Genomic DNA, 19040 nt, shown 5'->3' with positions numbered 1-19040 from the left:
TAGCAGCCCTGGGGGATTTTCTGACACCCAACCTAATAGAATGTTCATTCTTGCACAAAAAGTGAGGATGCTGAAAAGCCTTTTTTGTGTGCATCTAATGAAACTGAATTAACAAAGCCAAGAAGAAAAGATACCGGTTCTATGCTCACCTCCATCCCAAAGGCCTTCTCTATTTCGCCTACCACAGCACTCCAGTATGCCCGCAGTCTGTGGCAGGATCAAAGACAATGAGTAAGTGTGCCCATGCTCACTTTACATTTAGGACAGATTGGAGATGCTTCCACTTGAAATTTAGCGAGGTGGTCTAGGGCCAGATGGACCCTGTGGAGAATCTTCAATTGCAAAGCATGGGTGCTGTTGCAAATCAGGATCCTTCTTGCATTTTCCCAGAAGAGATCTCAACGTCGAATTGCCTCTCCCATATCCTACAAAGCCATTCTGTCTCGTCTGAGGGGCCCTCTCCCAATAGATAAGCATTGCTTACTGATAATATACTCTCAGCACTGAACATCCTCTTCTCCATATTGGACTTTTAAGGATCAGTTAGAAGTGTGGTCTTTTTTGTATGAAGTTTCTAATTTGGAAGAACTAAATAAGGTCCCAACTGGGCAATTCATATTTCTGAGCCAACTGGTCAAAAAAACAACAGTATGTTCCCTTCAAATAAATCACCCAGGCGAAGCATGCCCCTAGCCGCCCATAGTTTAAACCCAGAATCTGTCATCCCTGTCTGAAAGCCCAGCATACCAACTATGGGTGTCAAAAATGATTTGACAATATTGCCTGCACCAGGACCCATGGCCCTCCACGCCTTAACAATACTGATGCCTATTGGGCTACGGCAATATTCCTTACTGTTCTCATTTTGTCTAAGAACAGCAGGCTAATAAGGGGGTATCTTGCCTGAGCTGCTTTGATGTCCAACCAACGTGAGTGAGCGTCACCCTGAGCCCAATAATTTGAGTAAGACAGTAACGAGCATAACTGATAGTTGTTGGTATCCAGAAGGCCCAGTCTGTTCCGGTCTGTAAGATAACTGCAATTTAGTAAATTTAATTAGGGACTGCTTGTGATGCCAGGTAAAAGAACTAAACCAGCCATTCAGCTTTCTAAATATTTGCTTAGTAAAAAGTAGAGGAAGCATTTGTGTAGGATAGAACAGACTGGGCAGAATGCTCATTTTAATGAGAACTGTCCGATCTAAACCAAGAGTTCAAAAGCACCTCCCATCTACGAAGGTCCTGGTTGATTCTGTTGAATAAATGGAAAAAATGGCTTTAAATAGTGATCAAAAATGGGAGTAATAAATATGCAGAAGTGGAGAAAGCCCTCCTGCGACCACCTAAAGGGGAACAGAGATCCGCCTTCAGGATCAAGCACTCTCAGGAAACCACCCACTGTTTTGGCCTCTGACTTCGCTAAATTGATCTTCTAACCTGAGAAGCCACCAAATAGATTGATGCATTGTATCAAATATGGCACAGACTGTTGGATTTGAGAGGAAGACTAGATTGTTATCGGCATACAGTGCTATCTAGCATGACTTCATTCCCACTTTTGGAGCGGTTATATTGGGATCCCTGTGTGTTGCCTCTGCCAGTGGTTCGATCACTAATGTGAAAAGCAATGATGACAAGGGGCAGCCTTGTTGACTGCCCCTACAAATATCAAAATTGCTTGACTGTACACCATTGGTGAGGACCGCGGCAAGAGGATCACTATACCAAACCTCCGCCCACTTGATGAAGGTTTTTCTCAGGCCAAACCGCTTCAAAGTATGCAAAAGATATGGCCACTCGACCCTGTCAAATACCTTTTCCACATCCAAGGAGATCACAATTCTCTGCACTGATTTGTTGTTGACATATTTGGATCATGTTAAATAATCTCCTGACATTACCCGTCGATCTGCGACCTTTTATGAACCCCATCTGGTTTTCCTTAATGAGTTTCTAGCCTTAATGCCAGAGTCTTGGATAGAAATTTGAAGTTCACGTTCACGAGTGAGATGGGTCTGTTGGAAACACAGTCCTCCAGGGCCTTCCCCTTTTTTAAGAATGAGAGATGTTCGCCTCTTTTAGTGATAGTGGGTGGAGGTCACAACTGTGTGTCACTAAACATGCTAAGCATTGGCCCTGACAATGTACTTTTAAATTCTTTAGAACTCACTTGGGAACCCATCAGGACCTGACACCTTCCCATTCTGGAGCAGCTGCCTTCCCATTCTGGAGTTGTCTGTTAGCCTCCTGCACTCTTGCTCTGACGATGGGGCATTGTGGAGAAACTCTTGTTCAGGGGTCACTCCCAGAAGGCTTTAAAGGACACCATTCTAACCCACCTGTGCTCTCTGCTTTCAGATTGGTATAATTCAGTAAAATTTCTGGAATGCTGCGTTAATTCTTTTGGAATCATAGGTCAAATTTCCAGTGTCCTCTATAATCGAGGTAATGGCTTGAGGGGGACTCCTTTTCCTAGCAAGGTTTGCTAGGTACTTGCCTGGCTTATCCCCATGCTCAAACAGCTTTTGACTTGCAAATGTAAGCTCCCTCTTGGTGTCCAAGTGAGCATGGAGTTTAGCGTAGACCAGAGCGCTGTGATCCTCTGCAGTTTCACCAGTGACAGCCTGTCAAAGTATGTCTTTTGAACTACTTTCAGACCTGACTTGAGCAGGCGTTGCTGCTCACCTCTCTGTGACTTCTTACTGGCTGAATAGGAGATAACCAACCCCCTCGCATAGGCTTTAGCTGTTTCCCAAGAATGGATGGGCTACTGGCCAAGCCTGAATCAATATTTAAGAAAGCCCTGAACTCAGTAGGAAAGAATTCAATAAACTTGCTATCCTTAAGGATGAAGGGGTCCAGTTGCCAGTGCATCGAACCTACCACCACATCCTTATTCTTAACCATTAACTACCCTGGAGCATGATTGGAAGTAGTGATATTGCCAACTGTTCATGATGCCATCGAGCCCAGAAAAATATCAATCCTGGTATGGCATTTATGTGAGTTTGAGAAGAGCGTGAAGTTCCTGCTAGTAGGGTGAAGGTTCCTCCAAACATCTACCAATCCCAATTCAGCGCACAAATCGCTTAATTGTTTAGATCGCAAAGAAGATATCAGCGGGCCTTTGGGCAATCTGTCAACTGTAGGCTCAATGATACAGTTGAAATCCCCTCTGATCATATGTTGAGATGCAAGTTTAACCAGTTTAGAAAGTGCATCTGTCAAGAATTTAAGGGGTTGGACCAGGGGTCAAATAAGCATTTGAGATCCTGTATTCTTACCCGTATATCAAAGCTTTAAGGATTACAAATCTCGTGTGTGTATCTTTAATGCACTCCAATAACTTAAATGGGAGATTCTTTCTAACTAAAATGGCCACCCCTCTACTCCTTGTATTGAAAGATAAAAAATTAACCCGCCTGTACCCATTCTGTGCAGCTTCAAATGCTATGCATCATCCAAGTGTTTCTTGTAATAAGGCAACATCCACCCTCTCTCTTTTAAGGCTGCAGTGTATCTTCTTCTTCTTCTTGACAGGTGAGTGACTATCCTTAATATTCCAGGTCCACCACTGAACCACATCTTGAGCCATCACCTTCCATCGCACCATCTAGACTCGAAAGAGGACAAACCCAGACTACAGATCGCCAAGCTTTAATGCAAAAGAATCCACAGAACCCAAACATTACACGGACTAAAATAACTACATCCAACAAATCTACAAACTTATAAAATCTATATATAGCAAAAACAGAAAAAAAATCGCCAAAGGCACTGATTAGAGGAAATTATCCCCCCCATTTGAAGTGGGTGCATACACATCCTACAACCCTACTAACCATCTCAATTGCTACCAGCTAGGGTTGCGCCACATGCACCAACCACCCATAGGAAAAAATAACACCCAAGAGCAAAGTTAGCACTACAGACAAGTAAACTAAAAATAAATGTCACCCATCCCTTAAATAGACACTAGAAATGAATATTCAGTCCATCCCAGACATCATTTCATGCAACTTATTACAAGAAACGAGACTTCATCAAGTCCTTTATTAAAGAAAAGAAAACCCGCACTGCTCTGTCCTCTACGCCTATTTGGCCATTCGACTTAAGTCAGTGTGTCCACCAAGTCCTTTGCTTTCTCTGACAAGTCGAACAAATATATGGATCTAGTATGATTGATGTAAAGCACTGCTGGAAATTTTAAAGAATACTGGATCCCAAGCACGCTCTCGGTCTCCACTTGACGCCATCGTAGGACTTCCTTTTCTGCACCACTGCCGCCGAGAAGTCTTGAAAAAACATCACCCTGGAGCAGTCACATACCAATGCCTTTGGGTCCCTCCCCTGGATTCTAGAGGCTTCTATGACCCTCTGTCATTTTAATCATGGAAACTTACCAGGACACAGCGTGGGCACTGATCTGGACTGGTTTTCGTATCACGATCTGATGGATTCTTTCAATTGTTATCCTTCCCTTCTGAGTTTCCAAACGTAGAAAGTCTGGGAACCACTTCTCGAAGAACTCCATCAGCTGCTCACCTGGTAAGCCAGCAACGCATGGGTTCTTTCCTCTGCCCCTGTTTTTGAGATCGTCTACCAGATCCAACAGACCCTGGACCTGTGTTTCCGAGGCTTTAATTTGGCTGTTGGAGGAGTCAGTCTCTGCCTCTACCCCTGCAGTCTAGCGCTCGAGCTCATCGGTCCTTTTTCCCAGGTCTTGCAGCATAGAGGATACAGGAGGCAGCTTCTCCTCGATGTTTTCCTGGATCTGCCTCCCAGGACCTCGTGAGGTTTTGTTAGCTCCTCAACCAGGGTCTGGTAAGTAAGCAAGGCAGCTGCTTCAGTGGCTCAGGCCCTGGGTGAGCTTCAACCTTTCTTCGGCATTCTCCAGCTGCAAGGTCAAAAGGAAGTAAAATTTTTCAGGTTTCCAACTCTTTTTACTGTGTTTTTACGCACAGTAAAGTGCTTTGGATGGGTCCTGGCTCTGTCGGGTCAGTGTTGCAACACTGAGCCCAGCAATCTCAATCCTATTAGGATGCCGCCATCTTGGATCCCCATCTTCATTTTAATTATTTGAAATTGGGTATGGATTTGTGATCTACCATGAGCCAAAATGTTGTAAATATTGTTTACACCAGCACACCTTAAACTGGATGTTAGAACACATTCTGTTCAGTGATCCACTACCTGAATACAATCGAAATATGTACTCTTAGCTGGTTATCCTATCGTGGAATGTAGTTGAAGCTAGAAGGCCTTGAACTTGAAGTTGCAGATACTTTGAGCTCAACTGTTGAGAGACACTGGCTAAAAGGGTAACTTTTATTCCGTTTCAGAACGCATCTTATGCAAAACAAAAAGTTACCCATAACCTTTCTATCAATGCAGTTTTTTTTATGGGAAATAGTGTTCTAAGTTATCTCATTTCAAAAGTTCTGATGCCCTTCCATTTCACTACTGTGCTTCTATTCACTAGTCTTGCTTCTGTTCCTACCTATGCCCCTCTCCTCTTTTACCTTCTCTATCTCTACTCTCCTCTCTGAGCAAAACTCCGAATATACATGATTTGGATGCTTTCTTCTCAAAACATTGTTTCTCAAGTTGATTTGGTGATTTCCAATGCTGAGATTTCAGAGTATTCAGTAATGGTGTACCAAAATGTTGAGCAATCCCTTGTACTGGGATTTTGTGTTTTATTTAAAATGGTACTAAAACGTCCCTAACCTGTAGGATATCTGCTCTGGAGGTGGCCAACAGGTTACCTGTTCTCATTTAGCTTGTATAATGCCTGTTAGGAAAACGCAGGTGACTGTTTGCTCATGTGAAGCACTGTCTGTCTTGACTTCCAAAATAAGAAATTAGTGTCAATTTGTATATTTTTGATTTGTGCATAATGTTATAAAGTGCATTTAATTGGTGTTACCAAGAGACTTTAAAACAGTACACATTTCTTTAGTGAAGCAAGAAACTTTCTGTTTGTTTTGCAGGCAGAAGGAGCTGGTCTCCCCATTTCTATTGAACTGTGTGTAGGAGCCCTTCGTATTCAGTCTAACGAAAATGCAGAGATGAAGATTTCTATCTGTAAAACCATTGCATGCTTAATGCCAGATGACCTTGAAGTCCGACGTGCTTGTCAGCTCACTCAGTTCCTGCTGGAACCGACAGTGGATGCCTACCGTGAAGTGGAAAAGTTATATAAGCAGCCTGATCAAAAATATGATGAGGAAAATGGTCCTATTCCCAATTCATTACACTGTGAACTTCTACTGGTTTTGAAATCCCATTGGCCCTTCGATCCAGAATTCTGGGATTGGAAAACACTCAAACGTCATTGTCGGGGGCATCTGGGGGACCAAGCTGGTGCCATTTCGGAAGATGAACTCAGTGAAGATGAATTGGATGGTAATGAACTCTTTGATCAGATGAGTAAAATTCCAGAGACAGTGACTGATGGAAGAGAGAAAGATGGAGAAAATTTAAACAAAAAGAAAGAAAGGGTGATGTCTGAGAGATATTACAGATGGCTTCAAAATATGTTCTTCTGTGTGCTGTGCAAGAAAGATTATGTTGTAGCAAGAATTGTACACCATGCGAAGACGCACATTAGGGACGGGATATTTTCTTGCCCTGTTTGTGCAAAAAAGTTTAAGAGAAAGGAACAGTTTACTCCACATGTAAAGGAGCATATAAAGAAACCGAAGAGAGAGAAGAAACAGAAAAAGAAACTAGAAGCAGCTGAAAAACTTTCACTTCCTGTATTAAGTGCAGCTACACCTCCAAAGCAGCAACCTTCTGTGGATGAAGTGAAAGGTTTGGCGAAAAAAGAAGTTGAGGAAAATGACTACATAATCTTCAGTGGAACTGACTCGGTGGAAGAAGGTCAAGGTGACCTGCCCAAAGCTGAAGTAGATGAAGCTGTTGTTTCGCAGTGGACAGAAAGTTATCCATGCCCAGGTACAGATTGCTTGAGGTCATTTAAATACTACAAAAATCTCACAGCCCATTTGAAAAATGATCACTTGGACAATGATGAAAATGTGAAACATTTCCTTGAAATGAATAACAGGAAGGCACTGTGTAAGTACTGTCGGCGTCATTTTGTCAGTGACTACCATCTTAAAGCTCACTTAAAGGTACACTCTGGGTTGCAACCATACATTTGCATTCAGATGGACTGTAATGCAAGCTTTCAGGCCTTTGCTGATCTAGTGAAGCACAGAAAACAGCATAAAGAATTCCGATCCAGATGTACATTTAAAGGTTGCAATAAGGTTTTCAGTGGATCTTGCTTGCTGTATCACCATGAAGCTCAGCATTACAGGGAAGCAGCCTATTCCTGTAATTTATCTGGCTGTAAGAAATTCTACTTTTCAAAAAGTGAATTTCAAAATCATCTGCAAACACATGGTATAACAAGACTGGAAGACTTTGAGGCCAAATTTCTGAAAAAAGAGAGTGACACGACAGAAGGTCTGGTTGATGATGGCCCTAAGCTTGTGACTTCAGAAGAGCAACTCATTCCCCTGTCTGACAGTTGCACAGAAAATACAAGTGAGACGTTGAATGCAGTATCAGAAAGATCTTCAGAAAGTTGCAGCTATTCCCTGCCCCAGGAAGTTGTTAAAAGGGAAAATGAAGCACAGTACAGCCCAAGCGGTTCACGTTATCCAGTGGTACAAGGTACTGATGGTGCAAATTTAGGCTTTGACAGCAAGAATCGATCTGGAAATAGTAATCAACAGAATGTTTATTCCGAAAATCTTCTTGTGCCCTTGGAAAAGTTGGCATCATTTAAAGAACTCAGTGACATTGAGGATATGATGAAAGCAGCTACTCTTCATCCAGAAATTAACAGGAGCCTGGCAAGGCACAAAATCCCAACAGGGGTTGGAGGTAGCTCTCCATCCTTAAATAAGCTTGCTTGTGGGATTGATGGCTGTGTTATGGTGTATGCCTTGACAAAGGACCTCAGGAAGCATATCAAAATGGCTCATCCAAACTACTACAAGGCTAAGAAACGAATTGATAAACACCGCAGAGATGTTTTGAAAAGTTCTGTATCAAATCAAGTCAAAATTAAAACTGAGGCAGGACCACAGGCATCACGATTACCGACCTCTCTTGGATTGGAAGGTGAGTCAGTTCCACCTGTAATTGATGATCTTGCAGGAGGTAAAAGTGTGCTGCTCAAAACACCGAGAGCTAAGAAGCCTAAGAACAACAGGAATGCCAAATGGCCTGCCATTTTTAAGGATAATAAGTTTGTATGCTCCAGGTGTTTTAAAGAGTTTTCGAATCCCAAATCACTTGGTGGCCACCTGGCTCGCAAAATAAAATGCCCGTTACTTGCTGAGAATAATGCAGAGACCACTCCTATGAAGAGATATGAAGGCCAGTCTGCAAGTGTCGCCAGCTGTGCTCCTGCAGTGCCAACTCTGGAAGACCTTATAAGAGCTCTGCAGAAGCTGCGGTTAGATAAATCTGAAGTGTTTAGAAATGAAGTGATGACATGTGCTTCCACTTTACCTTCACCTCTGGCAAAGCCGCCTTCTACACCGATCCTCACCAGCGATGCTTCCGTTTCCGCACGTTCAGATAATGATTCTCAGTTGCAACCACATTCTCAAGAGCTCTTCCAAAGTGATTCATCTAAAGAGGATTCTGGAATCATTAAGCCATTTGTCTGTGACAACGAAGGATGTGCCTTTAAGGCAATGACCAAAGATGGCCTCATCAACCATTATGTGAAAACTCACAAGTACTCTAAGGAGAAGGTTCTTCAGTTAAGCAGATTTCAACTCAGGTTTGCACCATTCAAATGCCACATCTGCCTACGAACATTTACAAGAAAAACTAATCTTAGAACTCATTATAAACAAATGCATAGATTCAGTAAAGAGGACATGCAGAAGGGCAAGTTTTCCTATATAAACTGTGTTTCTGTTCCTAGCAATACAAATCCACAGCTGAATGTGCCAAATATCATAATTAAAACTGAGAATGACAGTCTGCACATGAATGAAGAGACTGTGAATCGCGCTCAGAATGTCACTGAAAGGCTTAGTTTGTCTGAGAATGCTGGGCCTATTAAGAATGAAGAGAGTTGTCATTACCCAATGAGTGTTTCTTACCAGACAAAAAGCTTGACTTTATTTGGCGATGATGAACATTCACACCTTGGCACAGTGAGTGGAAGTTGGCGTCACACTGAAAGTGATTCAGAGAATACAATGAACGAATCCTTCACTACTGAAAGGGAATGTTCTGAATCCACCGAATCTATAAAATCTGAGGAGATGCGTTTGAATGGTAGCATAGAATCTAGTATAATGCCAGATAGTGCAGATGATTCCGAATCCAAGGAAGAAGGTAGAGGAAGCCGAAGGATTGGTGCTAAAAGTAACTTGTGTTACATCTTAAATAAATATCACAAACCTTATCACTGCATTCATAAGGGCTGTTCTGCGGCTTTCACTGGCCAACCAAATTTGATACGCCATTACCAGACTGTACACCAGTACAACCGGGAACAAATGTGTTTGGAAGAAGATCAAAGAAATGCCAAGAAAGACAATACCAAAGTGAAGAAAATCTTCAAATGCAAATTTGAAGGTTGCACCAAACGCTTTCAATATCCTAGAGTGCTTCTGAGACACTACAGTGAAATTCACAAGGTTGCAGGTGGTGAAACTGGAAAGTATGCCTGTAATCAGCCAGATTGTCTAGCCTCTTTCAATGTGTATAGCAACCTTAGACGCCACCTGCAACAAGCTCATGAGATTAATCTTGAAGTCAAAAGAGAGACCCTGGGTGATTTACAATTCAAGTGCAGTATAGATGGTTGCAGCCGCACTTACACTATCCGCTCCAGTTACCTGCGCCATGTCCAAAGACAGCATAAAGCCCACTACAAGTCAATATTAGTGAGGCCTCGCAAAAACTTTCAGTATGACCATAAACCTAATTTGGAAAGATGTGACCTCAGCCATGTAATTGATAGAGGTGCTCATAGCTCATCTATGGTAGGACCTGATAAGCTATTTGGGCAAGCACATCTCACTGATGAAGACAGCTGTGGCTCTGCACTACTGAGTCAGCCTAACTTGGAACGAGTCGGTGCAAACCATGTTTCTGATGAAGGCAGTAGTGAAACGGAATCTGACGTTGAGCCTGATTTTGAAAGTTACCAGGAGCATCTAGACTCATTCAATGCAGCAATAAATCATGAATCTAACTTTGAAAATCACAGCAGTGGTGATCTTGAAGATAAAGGGTTTAGAAAAGCAACAGGATTGGAATTCGACTCAGGCAAGAGCGTTACTGAACATCATTCTGACGACACAAGTGACTCGGTACTGCACGAGGTGAATAGTGAGAGAAACGAATCTTGTCTGTCCTTGGATGGTTCCCTTGTGAATGACTCTGAAAAGGATTCAAGAAAATTGGGCAAGTGTCGTGATTTTTTGTTGAAGAGTATAGATCACGGGTTTGCCATGTGCAAAGTGGAGGTTTTGAGAGATCAGTTTCCATGCATGGTTGATGACTGTCAAGCAGTTGTCCTAAGCCGGCGGAGTGTTTTGAGACACTATAAGATACAGCATAAGATGACAGCTAAATATATTGAACAGAACATTAACACACTCCTAGTGTGCAAGAAATACTCTGATCCATCACATTGTGAAAAATTGGGATCTGATGCACCAAAACATGCTAAAAATGTGGTCCCTGAGCAAACCGAGGAAACTCCAGGTTGTAGTGTTCTCAGGCAACAAAATGGAGAAGTACCTGTGAAAACTGAGTTTAAAATTGAGCAGGAGCAAATTGGAACAGGACACCAGTTGCATAACTGCAGCGTAGGAAATGGAAATGATGGTCTTTCCAGTGGTGGAAGTGTAATGTTCACTGGGAAAACTGTAAGTAGCGGTTCTGCCGTGGGGATGACACACCGAAGTCCAAGCTTCAAAGAAAATGTTGCAAATCGGGCTTTTGTACCTAAAAATGGAGGGTTAATTACAAACTCAGCAAAACAAAGTGGGAGCCAGAATAATTTACTTTTCACGAAATTGAAGCAGCCTTTGAAAAGAAAATCTGAATTGGAAGCACAGCGAACAAATACCACTTTGACACAAGGCTCAATGTTTGGCACCAAAGATGGCCAACAGAGCCAGAATGGTCAGCAGAAACCATTTGACTTGACCACATATAAGCCAATAGGATTTGAAGCGTCATTTCTGAAGTTTATTCAAGAAAGTGAAGACACTGAGAATGATGATGACACGTGGCACTGGGAGCCACCTAAGCGCTGCAAAAAATATAGTTCACAAAAGAGGGAGTCAGCAGTTAACACTGGATTGAAAGAACCGACAATGGAAAACTATAAAGAGTACAATTCAGACTGCAACAAAAATAACTCTGTACATAGCAGTTTTCCAGCAATTGAGCCTCTAATTTCACCGGGGCAGTCTCCATCTTTGGAGAACTTACGAACAATATTGGATAAGGCACTCACAGACTGTGGAGATTTAGCCTTAAAGCAACTTCATTTTCTTCGCCCAGTAGTAGTCCTTGAAAGATCAGAGTTTTCCAACCCCTTACTAAAACTGTTTCCAACGAAAAAGAGTGATGAACTTTGTGTGGGAAGTTCATAGAACTAGTGTATCTATTGTGCAAACTGAAATCACTATACTGTAACCTATTTAGAACAGTGAAAACAGTGCTGCAGAGAATAAAAAGTGAATACACCTGGAACTTCCGTTTGGGAAACAAAACCTTGGTTTGTTCTGGTTTTTGTGCATGATTGTGTGTGTGTATATGGAACAAGTATTAGGGTACTTATTGGGGATTAGTAGTTCTTACTAAAAGAACTTGACTTGAATGTGCACATACTGGTGCTCTTCTGTAATATATTGTACACTACATCTCCTTTATGTATGGGTTTTGAGATAGTACACACTGTCAATTAAATGGCAATTTTTCACAAAACATTGTACTGATGGATTTGTATCATAAGTTGACTTGTATTGATGCATTTGGGGGAGAAAAAGGCACATTGGTCACCTAATTGATTTCTGGGGATCAATATAGTCTTGATGGCTAAGTTATCAATAAAGAAGATATTTCTTGTGCTGCAGTAGAGCTTTGATCAACCCAGTTTTAAGTAAAACCTGTTGCTTACTCTGAAATTGCAAAGACATAGAAACCAATTGCTCAATTTATACAAATACTGTGGCTTACTTTGTTTTTGGACGTTTCCACCTGTTCAACTTGATTTTCTACACACATATTGGCTTAAAATTTGATCATAAATGGACTCCATTTTTGTATTGCTATAAATGGAATTTTTCCTGAGCTTACTAATGTGAAGCTCTTTCTTGGATTCCACTTTCCTTATAAAATGCTCCAATAGAACACTGCAGCACTTTGCTGTGTATTTTAATTAATCCTGTCTTTGTTGCCATATGCCTTGACACAGCGATATGTTGAATTTTTTTTCAAGGATCATGAGAAAACTGAAGATAATGTTCTTCCTAATAAGTGATTTAAATACAGTGATTCTTATTCTGTAGATTTTACAGTGGGCTTCTAATCCGTTTCTATTGAAATATTTTTCCATCTGATAACTGGATAAATTAGACTAATCCTGTGGACCCCTGAAGCATAACAAAATTGATTAAATACATGCTCTTTGTTCTTGGAAAGCATTGCACTTTTTGGGGTTTTGTAGTTCCAAAGCATCACAACTCTATAAAGGAAGTTACGTGTTGCAAATAACATTCAAGTTTTTTTAAACTTGACTACTATACCTGTGTAGGAGGTATTTGTGTAGGAGCTTTCATTCAGAAGCTTTTTTTTTTGGAGTGTGCAGAGAATGGTTTAGGAGGAAAAAAAACCATGTTCCCTTTTTCTTTGGCACTACATAGATCTGTTAGCAGCTTTTGGAAGTGCAAGTCATTCTTAAGAATTCTAGTTGATGTTTGTGGACCTTCCCAGTAACTGAGCAGATTAGAAGGAATTTAGGGGAGAATCCTTGAGAGTTGTGTTGAGAAAGAAAATTAATCGTGATCTGAATGAATGGCGTGGTAGACTCAGTGGGCTGAACAGCCTACTCCTTTTATTATAATAATATCTTAGTTTGTTTACTTTGAAGTGAATTTCCTGAACTATTGCTAGGAATTCTAAGCAGTATAGGAATAAGTTGGAACTGACAATTAAATCTATGGTAACTAATTTCAAAATGAAAAAGTGAACTGAAGATTTTTACTAGCTGGCCTGATTATAGAACGTCAAATTACACTTTGCAGTTATAAAATAACTTTGTACAAATTTGAATGAAGTTCTGTTTTTAACCTAATTTTGTGATTGCTGATTAGGCTACTGAGCTATTAGTTTTATGTTAAGTTCATGAGACTACTATTAGTATTGGATTGACTCATGCTTTGAAATCCATTAAACTAATGGGATGCAGCTTAGTAAGTTCAAAGTATTAAATTTTGATGGGTCGTCTCAGCAAATGAGGCAGTCTTTGACCTTAACGTGCTTGTTCTTTGTATAGCTTACTTGTTGTGTGCCTTTGCGTTTTAAGTACTGCAATGCTAGTTTGAAACAAATGCATTCATTTACTTTTTGCCGAGTTTAAACCAAAATGCAAATGAAAATGTTAAACCTCCCAAATGCACAGTCACACACTTTCTAGTATTTTAACGAACATTTACTTGAAGACCGAGCCAAGTGTTTTATTTCACTGCATCTTAAATGTCATTGCAGCAAATTTCGGGCAGGCCTTTGCTCTGTTGAGCTTTACCATCAAATTATCTCCTTGCTGTAAGATGTCAATCATGTCTCCTTTTTTCTAATTTCACTGCTAATAAACTTGCAGACTGCAAAAACTTCATTAAATCCACGTTCTGCTATTGTATAATGACACTGTAACAGTTCACTGTAAACCATTGTGCTTCAACCCTAAATGCTTTACTTCAAAAGGAAAACTCCAACTTGGTAGTGGGGCCAGAGGAAGACATTTAAACTAATAAAATAACAAATCATGTTCACATGTTGATTTCCATATTTTCTCTCTTTTCCCTTCTGTCTCTTTCCTTCCACCTATACCCGTCAGAAAAGAACCCAGAATCTCGCAATCATAAGAGTGATACTTTCTAACAATTGAAGCTTTTTTTAATTTGTTCAAGTGTTGAGAATGACGCTTGCTGGACCAACATTCATTGCCCACCCTTAACCTCCTTTGAGAAAGTGGTGGTGAGCTGCTACCTTGAATCGTTGCAGTCTGTGCTGTAGGTAACTCACAATGCTGTTAAGGAAATATTACCATATGATTTCATTATTAACAGGAAGTTGATTTAAATGGACTTCAGACACTTCATGTCTCTCCCTGGTATGCAACAGTAAGTCTTCAGAATGTGATTACTTGTCTGTCTTGCTGTGTGACTTTGTTTCTCCTCCTTTCTCTTTGTCTTCCACCTATTTTTTTTCTCAGTGAGCCCTTTAATTACTCTACCTTTCCTTTTTATATGGGGATCACTTAGTATTGGTAGAAACTAGCCAGAGGTGTAGGCTACATATGGGTTGGAGGACGTGAGACAACTGTAGCTTTGCCACTCCTTTCCATCACTTTCCTTGATTTGCTTGTCCTTTCTATTCTTATTCCCTCTTATTGTTGACTTCTGTGAAGTGAAGAGAGCACCCTTCTTGCTTTCTTCTATTTTGAGACGTTCTGATTTGTCTCTTCATTCTACATCCCCATACATATTTGTTTCTTTCATTTTGAAAGGCGTATCCAAGACATGCAAACAAAGCCAAAGCAGGTGAATATAATTTATCCTTGATACCTTCAACTTTTTTGAAACAAGGCAATTGGACGAAATCACCGAGACACTGATATTTTTAAAAAAATACTTTTCAGACCAAGAAATGTAATCCTTTCTCTCACTGCTACAGAAGCTAACAAGTACCAGTTTCAGGAAGTGATTTCTTCCTCTGCTAGGTACTTTAACTGTGTGAAACCCCTTTACATTATACATAATACCAGGCTTTTCTTTCTCACTTGACTGTTCAGTTTAAAAGTACCAAAAGAAAACCTGACTTCTGTTCCTTGTGAATTCTTACATTTTCCCTTGAATGTAAAAAGTCACTTCTGCATTCTATCTAATTTTAACTGAATTAACTAATATGTCACCTTCAGGGACATATTCGAGGATAAAAGCTTCAGTCACCTTTCGTCCAGTTAAGCAAGTACAATTGTCATTTACATTCATTCTTGCCTACAGGTGAACAAATTATCATAGTCATTTTTAACCACACTTGGTTTTTAACTTGTATGAATGTAGGGAAAAGTTAGAATTTCAAACATTACCACGTGATGGTATAGCACCTCAGTTTGTGGAGCATTTTCCAGCGTATGTTGTGTTGGATCCTTAATCTGAAACCTGTAAGTTAACTCTGAAAAGAGCTGAAGGAGTAACTAATTTTAAGGGTGAATCTCAGTTGCTGATATCAAACTCAACACAAGTTTTGGATACCAAACATTGGAAACAGTTTAGAATTCATTGAGAGCTGCTTTCAAGGGCTACCAAAGCAGCTTGGTCTTGACTGACCTTGTTCCATTATCCTTCAGTGTATTCCAAATAGATCATCAAATATTCAGCTGTAGCTAGAAACACGACACTGGAATTACTCAGCAAGTCTAGCAGAGAAAGAAACACTTCATGTTTCGGGCCAGTGACCTTTCATCAGAACCCAAGTTGACCTGAAACATTGATTCAATTATTTCTGTTTCTCACTCTTCAGAGACACAGCCAAGTCACCTGCTGAGTATTTCCACCACAGTGATTTATGCGGTTTCCCATACTCAAAGCAGTTTGATTTTGTACCAATTTATAGACTTCATTGTCTAAGATGCCATTAAAGATTAGGTGAATTGGCCATGCTTAAATTCTCCATAGTATTAGGTGGTTTAGTCAGGGGTTTCTCTTCGGAGGATCGGTGTGGACTTGTTGGGCTGAAGGGCCTGTTTCCACACTGTAGGTAATCTAATCTAAACTACTGACCAGCCAACTTTGCCCTTCATTCTTAACATATTATCCAATTTTGTTTACTCTTCAAACCTGGCATCATTTTTCAGTTTAAAATAAAACTATCCCCTGATCCTGCCATCGTTGCAAATGACTGCTTCTTTACCAGTTTTGTAGCTGTCTTCCTGATTCTTGAATATGTTGTCATTTCTAAAATGTCTTCATCATTGTTGGAATTCCATGATTTTAATCCCTTATAGCAGGTTTCTCAAAGTCATAAATAACATCTGTGAGATTGTGACGAAGTTAACCTATTCCTACACTCTTCTCACCCTGTCTGCAGTCTTTGACATTCTTAACCATAGTGTAACATTTGTCCACTATTGTCTAGTGGGGAGCAGCTGCTCTCTCCTAGTTCTATTCGTATATGCTTAATTTTGACCAGCAGTCACTTGCAGTGGCTCCTCTGCTTTCTCAGCTTGAATGTCCCCTGAAGATTTATCTGACTCCTCCCTATTTCTCATCTATATGATCCTCAGTAAAATCATTTTAAAACAGTTTTACAGCTGATGACTTCTAGTTCTATCCCTCATCAACCCCATCAAACTTTTTACTGTCTAAATTTTGGTATGTTCAAAATTCAGTACTGGGTGAGTAGAAATTTCTGCTGATTATATATTGAGAAATCTATGTCTTTGGTCCTTGCTGTAAAATTGTTCCCTAGCTACTTACTGCTTCCCTTCACCTGACAACAGCCTACTGAATCAGACAATTGGCAACCTCGGTGTCTTGTTTGACCATCCATCTCCAACTCTAACATTTTCCAATAACCCTCAGCTAGTTGATGTGCTGACATCTTTGACAATACCTTTATTATCTTTACACTTAACTCTTACACTCCTGATCAGTTTCTCTTGTAAATTTATTGTCCAAAACACTGCGGCAACTGTTGCAACTCATGTTAGTCATATTCATCCATCAACCCTGTTCTCATTGATCCTATATCGACTCCTGGCTAAATCTCAAGAATTTAATTTCTCATTCCTCTACAGTCTTGTTTCCTGTCTCTAATCTCTTAAGGTTGCAGACATTGCTGCCATTAAGTTGAGACATAGTTAGTTTATGTCGCTAGCAAATGTTCATGTAACAAACACAATTATAGCTTAAATTGAGGGGTGATAGGACAGATGTCAGAGGTAGTTTCTTTACTCAGTAGTAGGGGCATGGAACACCCTGCCTGCAATAGTAGTAGACTCGCCAACTTAAGGGAATTTTAAATGGTCATTGGACAGACATATGGATGAAAATAGAATAGTGTAGGAACGATAGGCTTCAGATTGATTTTCACATATCAGTGCAACATCAAGGGCTGAAGGGCTTGTACTCCGCTGTAATGTTCTATAGATATCAACTGGTCAATGTTGTCTAATGCATACTGAGACTAATTGGTAAATCTGTCCTTGGCTTTTACAAAAGAGGTTTTAAAGGGCTTCAAACATGCCTCCGAGTTAGGTTTCCGAAGATTGTATTAAGGTTTTTAAAGAAAATCTAAACAGCCTTATGCAATGATTTTTGGTGTCTAATATATCACAACTGAATTTGTGCATATGTTCTGGCTAGGAGAATATTAGAACTAATGAGCAGTTTGAGGAAGTGATAGAAAAGATGAGCACTTATACAATGATTTCCATGACTACAGATGTCTCAAAGTACTAAAAGCTAATTAAGTACTTTATTGTGCAGTAGACATTGTAGCAGGCTGTCATCGGCAGTCCTGTAAGTGATCTGATTTATTTTTCATTGAAGGCTAAATATTTTGGTCAGTACACTGAAGGTAACTCCCCTGTTCTTTGAACAGTGCCAGGGGATCTTTAACTTCGAGCTGTGACAGCAGATGTGGCTGTGGTTTAACATTTCTAAAAGATGGCACTTCCGGTGGTGCAGCACTCACTCAATATTGTAGTTGCATGCAAACCATGAGTTTTGTGCTGTAGCTCTGAAATGAGACTTGCACTTCAAACCCTGTGAGTCAGCCAAGAAAACATGAGGCCAATCAGCCCTAAAATCTGTTTTGAAGATCATACCCGATTGCTACCTTAATTCCATCTCTTTTCAATGTCATCTTTTGGCGAGGGTTTCAGATTTCAGTTGCCTTGTTTGAAGTGTTCACATCAGCTCTGGCCCAACTCTAATTTGAAGGTTCTGAGGTCTTGTGATGAATTGGTATTGCTGTAACTGTCTATTGGTGTGGATTTGTTTTTCTCTCCCTTCACCTCCCAATTCCAACATCTGTTCCACAGGTACCAGCTGAGATCTCTGGCCTGCTTAAACAATTCACTATGGTGAGATCAGGCTACTTTGGGCAAGACCATTCCTACTCGCATCCTGCCTGCCCCCACTCCCATTTAAAATCCCTGTAAACTTGCACCACACAGAATCAGTTACTGCATATTGATTAATTCTGTTTATCTCATTGCAACCCATCTGCGGTGATCATCTGGATTCTCTGACCAGGGCAGGGGAACTGTAGCTATTTGCAAAAATAATACGCTCCAGCTGTAACTGGACAGTCAGTTTGGTTTAACCACCTGTCATGCACCCTGTCTGTGTAGCTAAGCGTCTGTATCCTGAAGTAGAGATCATTCTGCACTACTTTTTTGTAATTTCATTACTCTAATAAATGGTTCATGTGTAGGAAAGAAACTGAGAACTTCCTATTTGGGTATATCGTTTTCATAAAAACTTAAAATGAGCAATACAGCTGTTTCCTCGATCTTCTCTTAGTTTTTGGATGATGCAAATGGGTAGAGATAATGAAATGATAATCAGGCACCAGATATGCAAAGTTCTGTAAATAATATGCCACCCTTTTCCTGATATTATGTATCAGAAATGAGTTAGAACAATTTAAAATTCAAATCAAGATTGCATTGCATTAACTTTCATTTGTAATTCTATTGAATGCCATTTCAGTATTAGTTAATGACAAAAATCAGCCCTTAGTAATGCA

General features: G+C 40.3%; 1 protein-coding gene across 1 annotated transcript in view; it reads left to right on the top strand.

Moving 5' to 3' along the window:
• Nucleotides 1-11987, top strand: part of rlf (RLF zinc finger) — a 57591-nt gene extending 45604 nt beyond the window's left edge. Inside the window, exon 8 of the mRNA XM_060847305.1 lies at nucleotides 5993-11987. Within this exon, the coding sequence (XP_060703288.1) occupies nucleotides 5993-11653 (5661 nt within the window). The 3' untranslated portion in view covers nucleotides 11654-11987. The remainder of the gene's footprint in view (nucleotides 1-5992) is intronic.
• Nucleotides 11988-19040: the final 7053 nt, after the last annotated feature.

This window comes from Hemiscyllium ocellatum, chromosome 30 (genome assembly GCF_020745735.1).
Source record: "Hemiscyllium ocellatum isolate sHemOce1 chromosome 30, sHemOce1.pat.X.cur, whole genome shotgun sequence".
NCBI lineage: Eukaryota > Metazoa > Chordata > Chondrichthyes > Orectolobiformes > Hemiscylliidae > Hemiscyllium > Hemiscyllium ocellatum.
The sequence above is the reverse complement of the archived record's forward strand: the minus strand, read 5'-3'. Positions and strand labels throughout refer to the sequence as shown.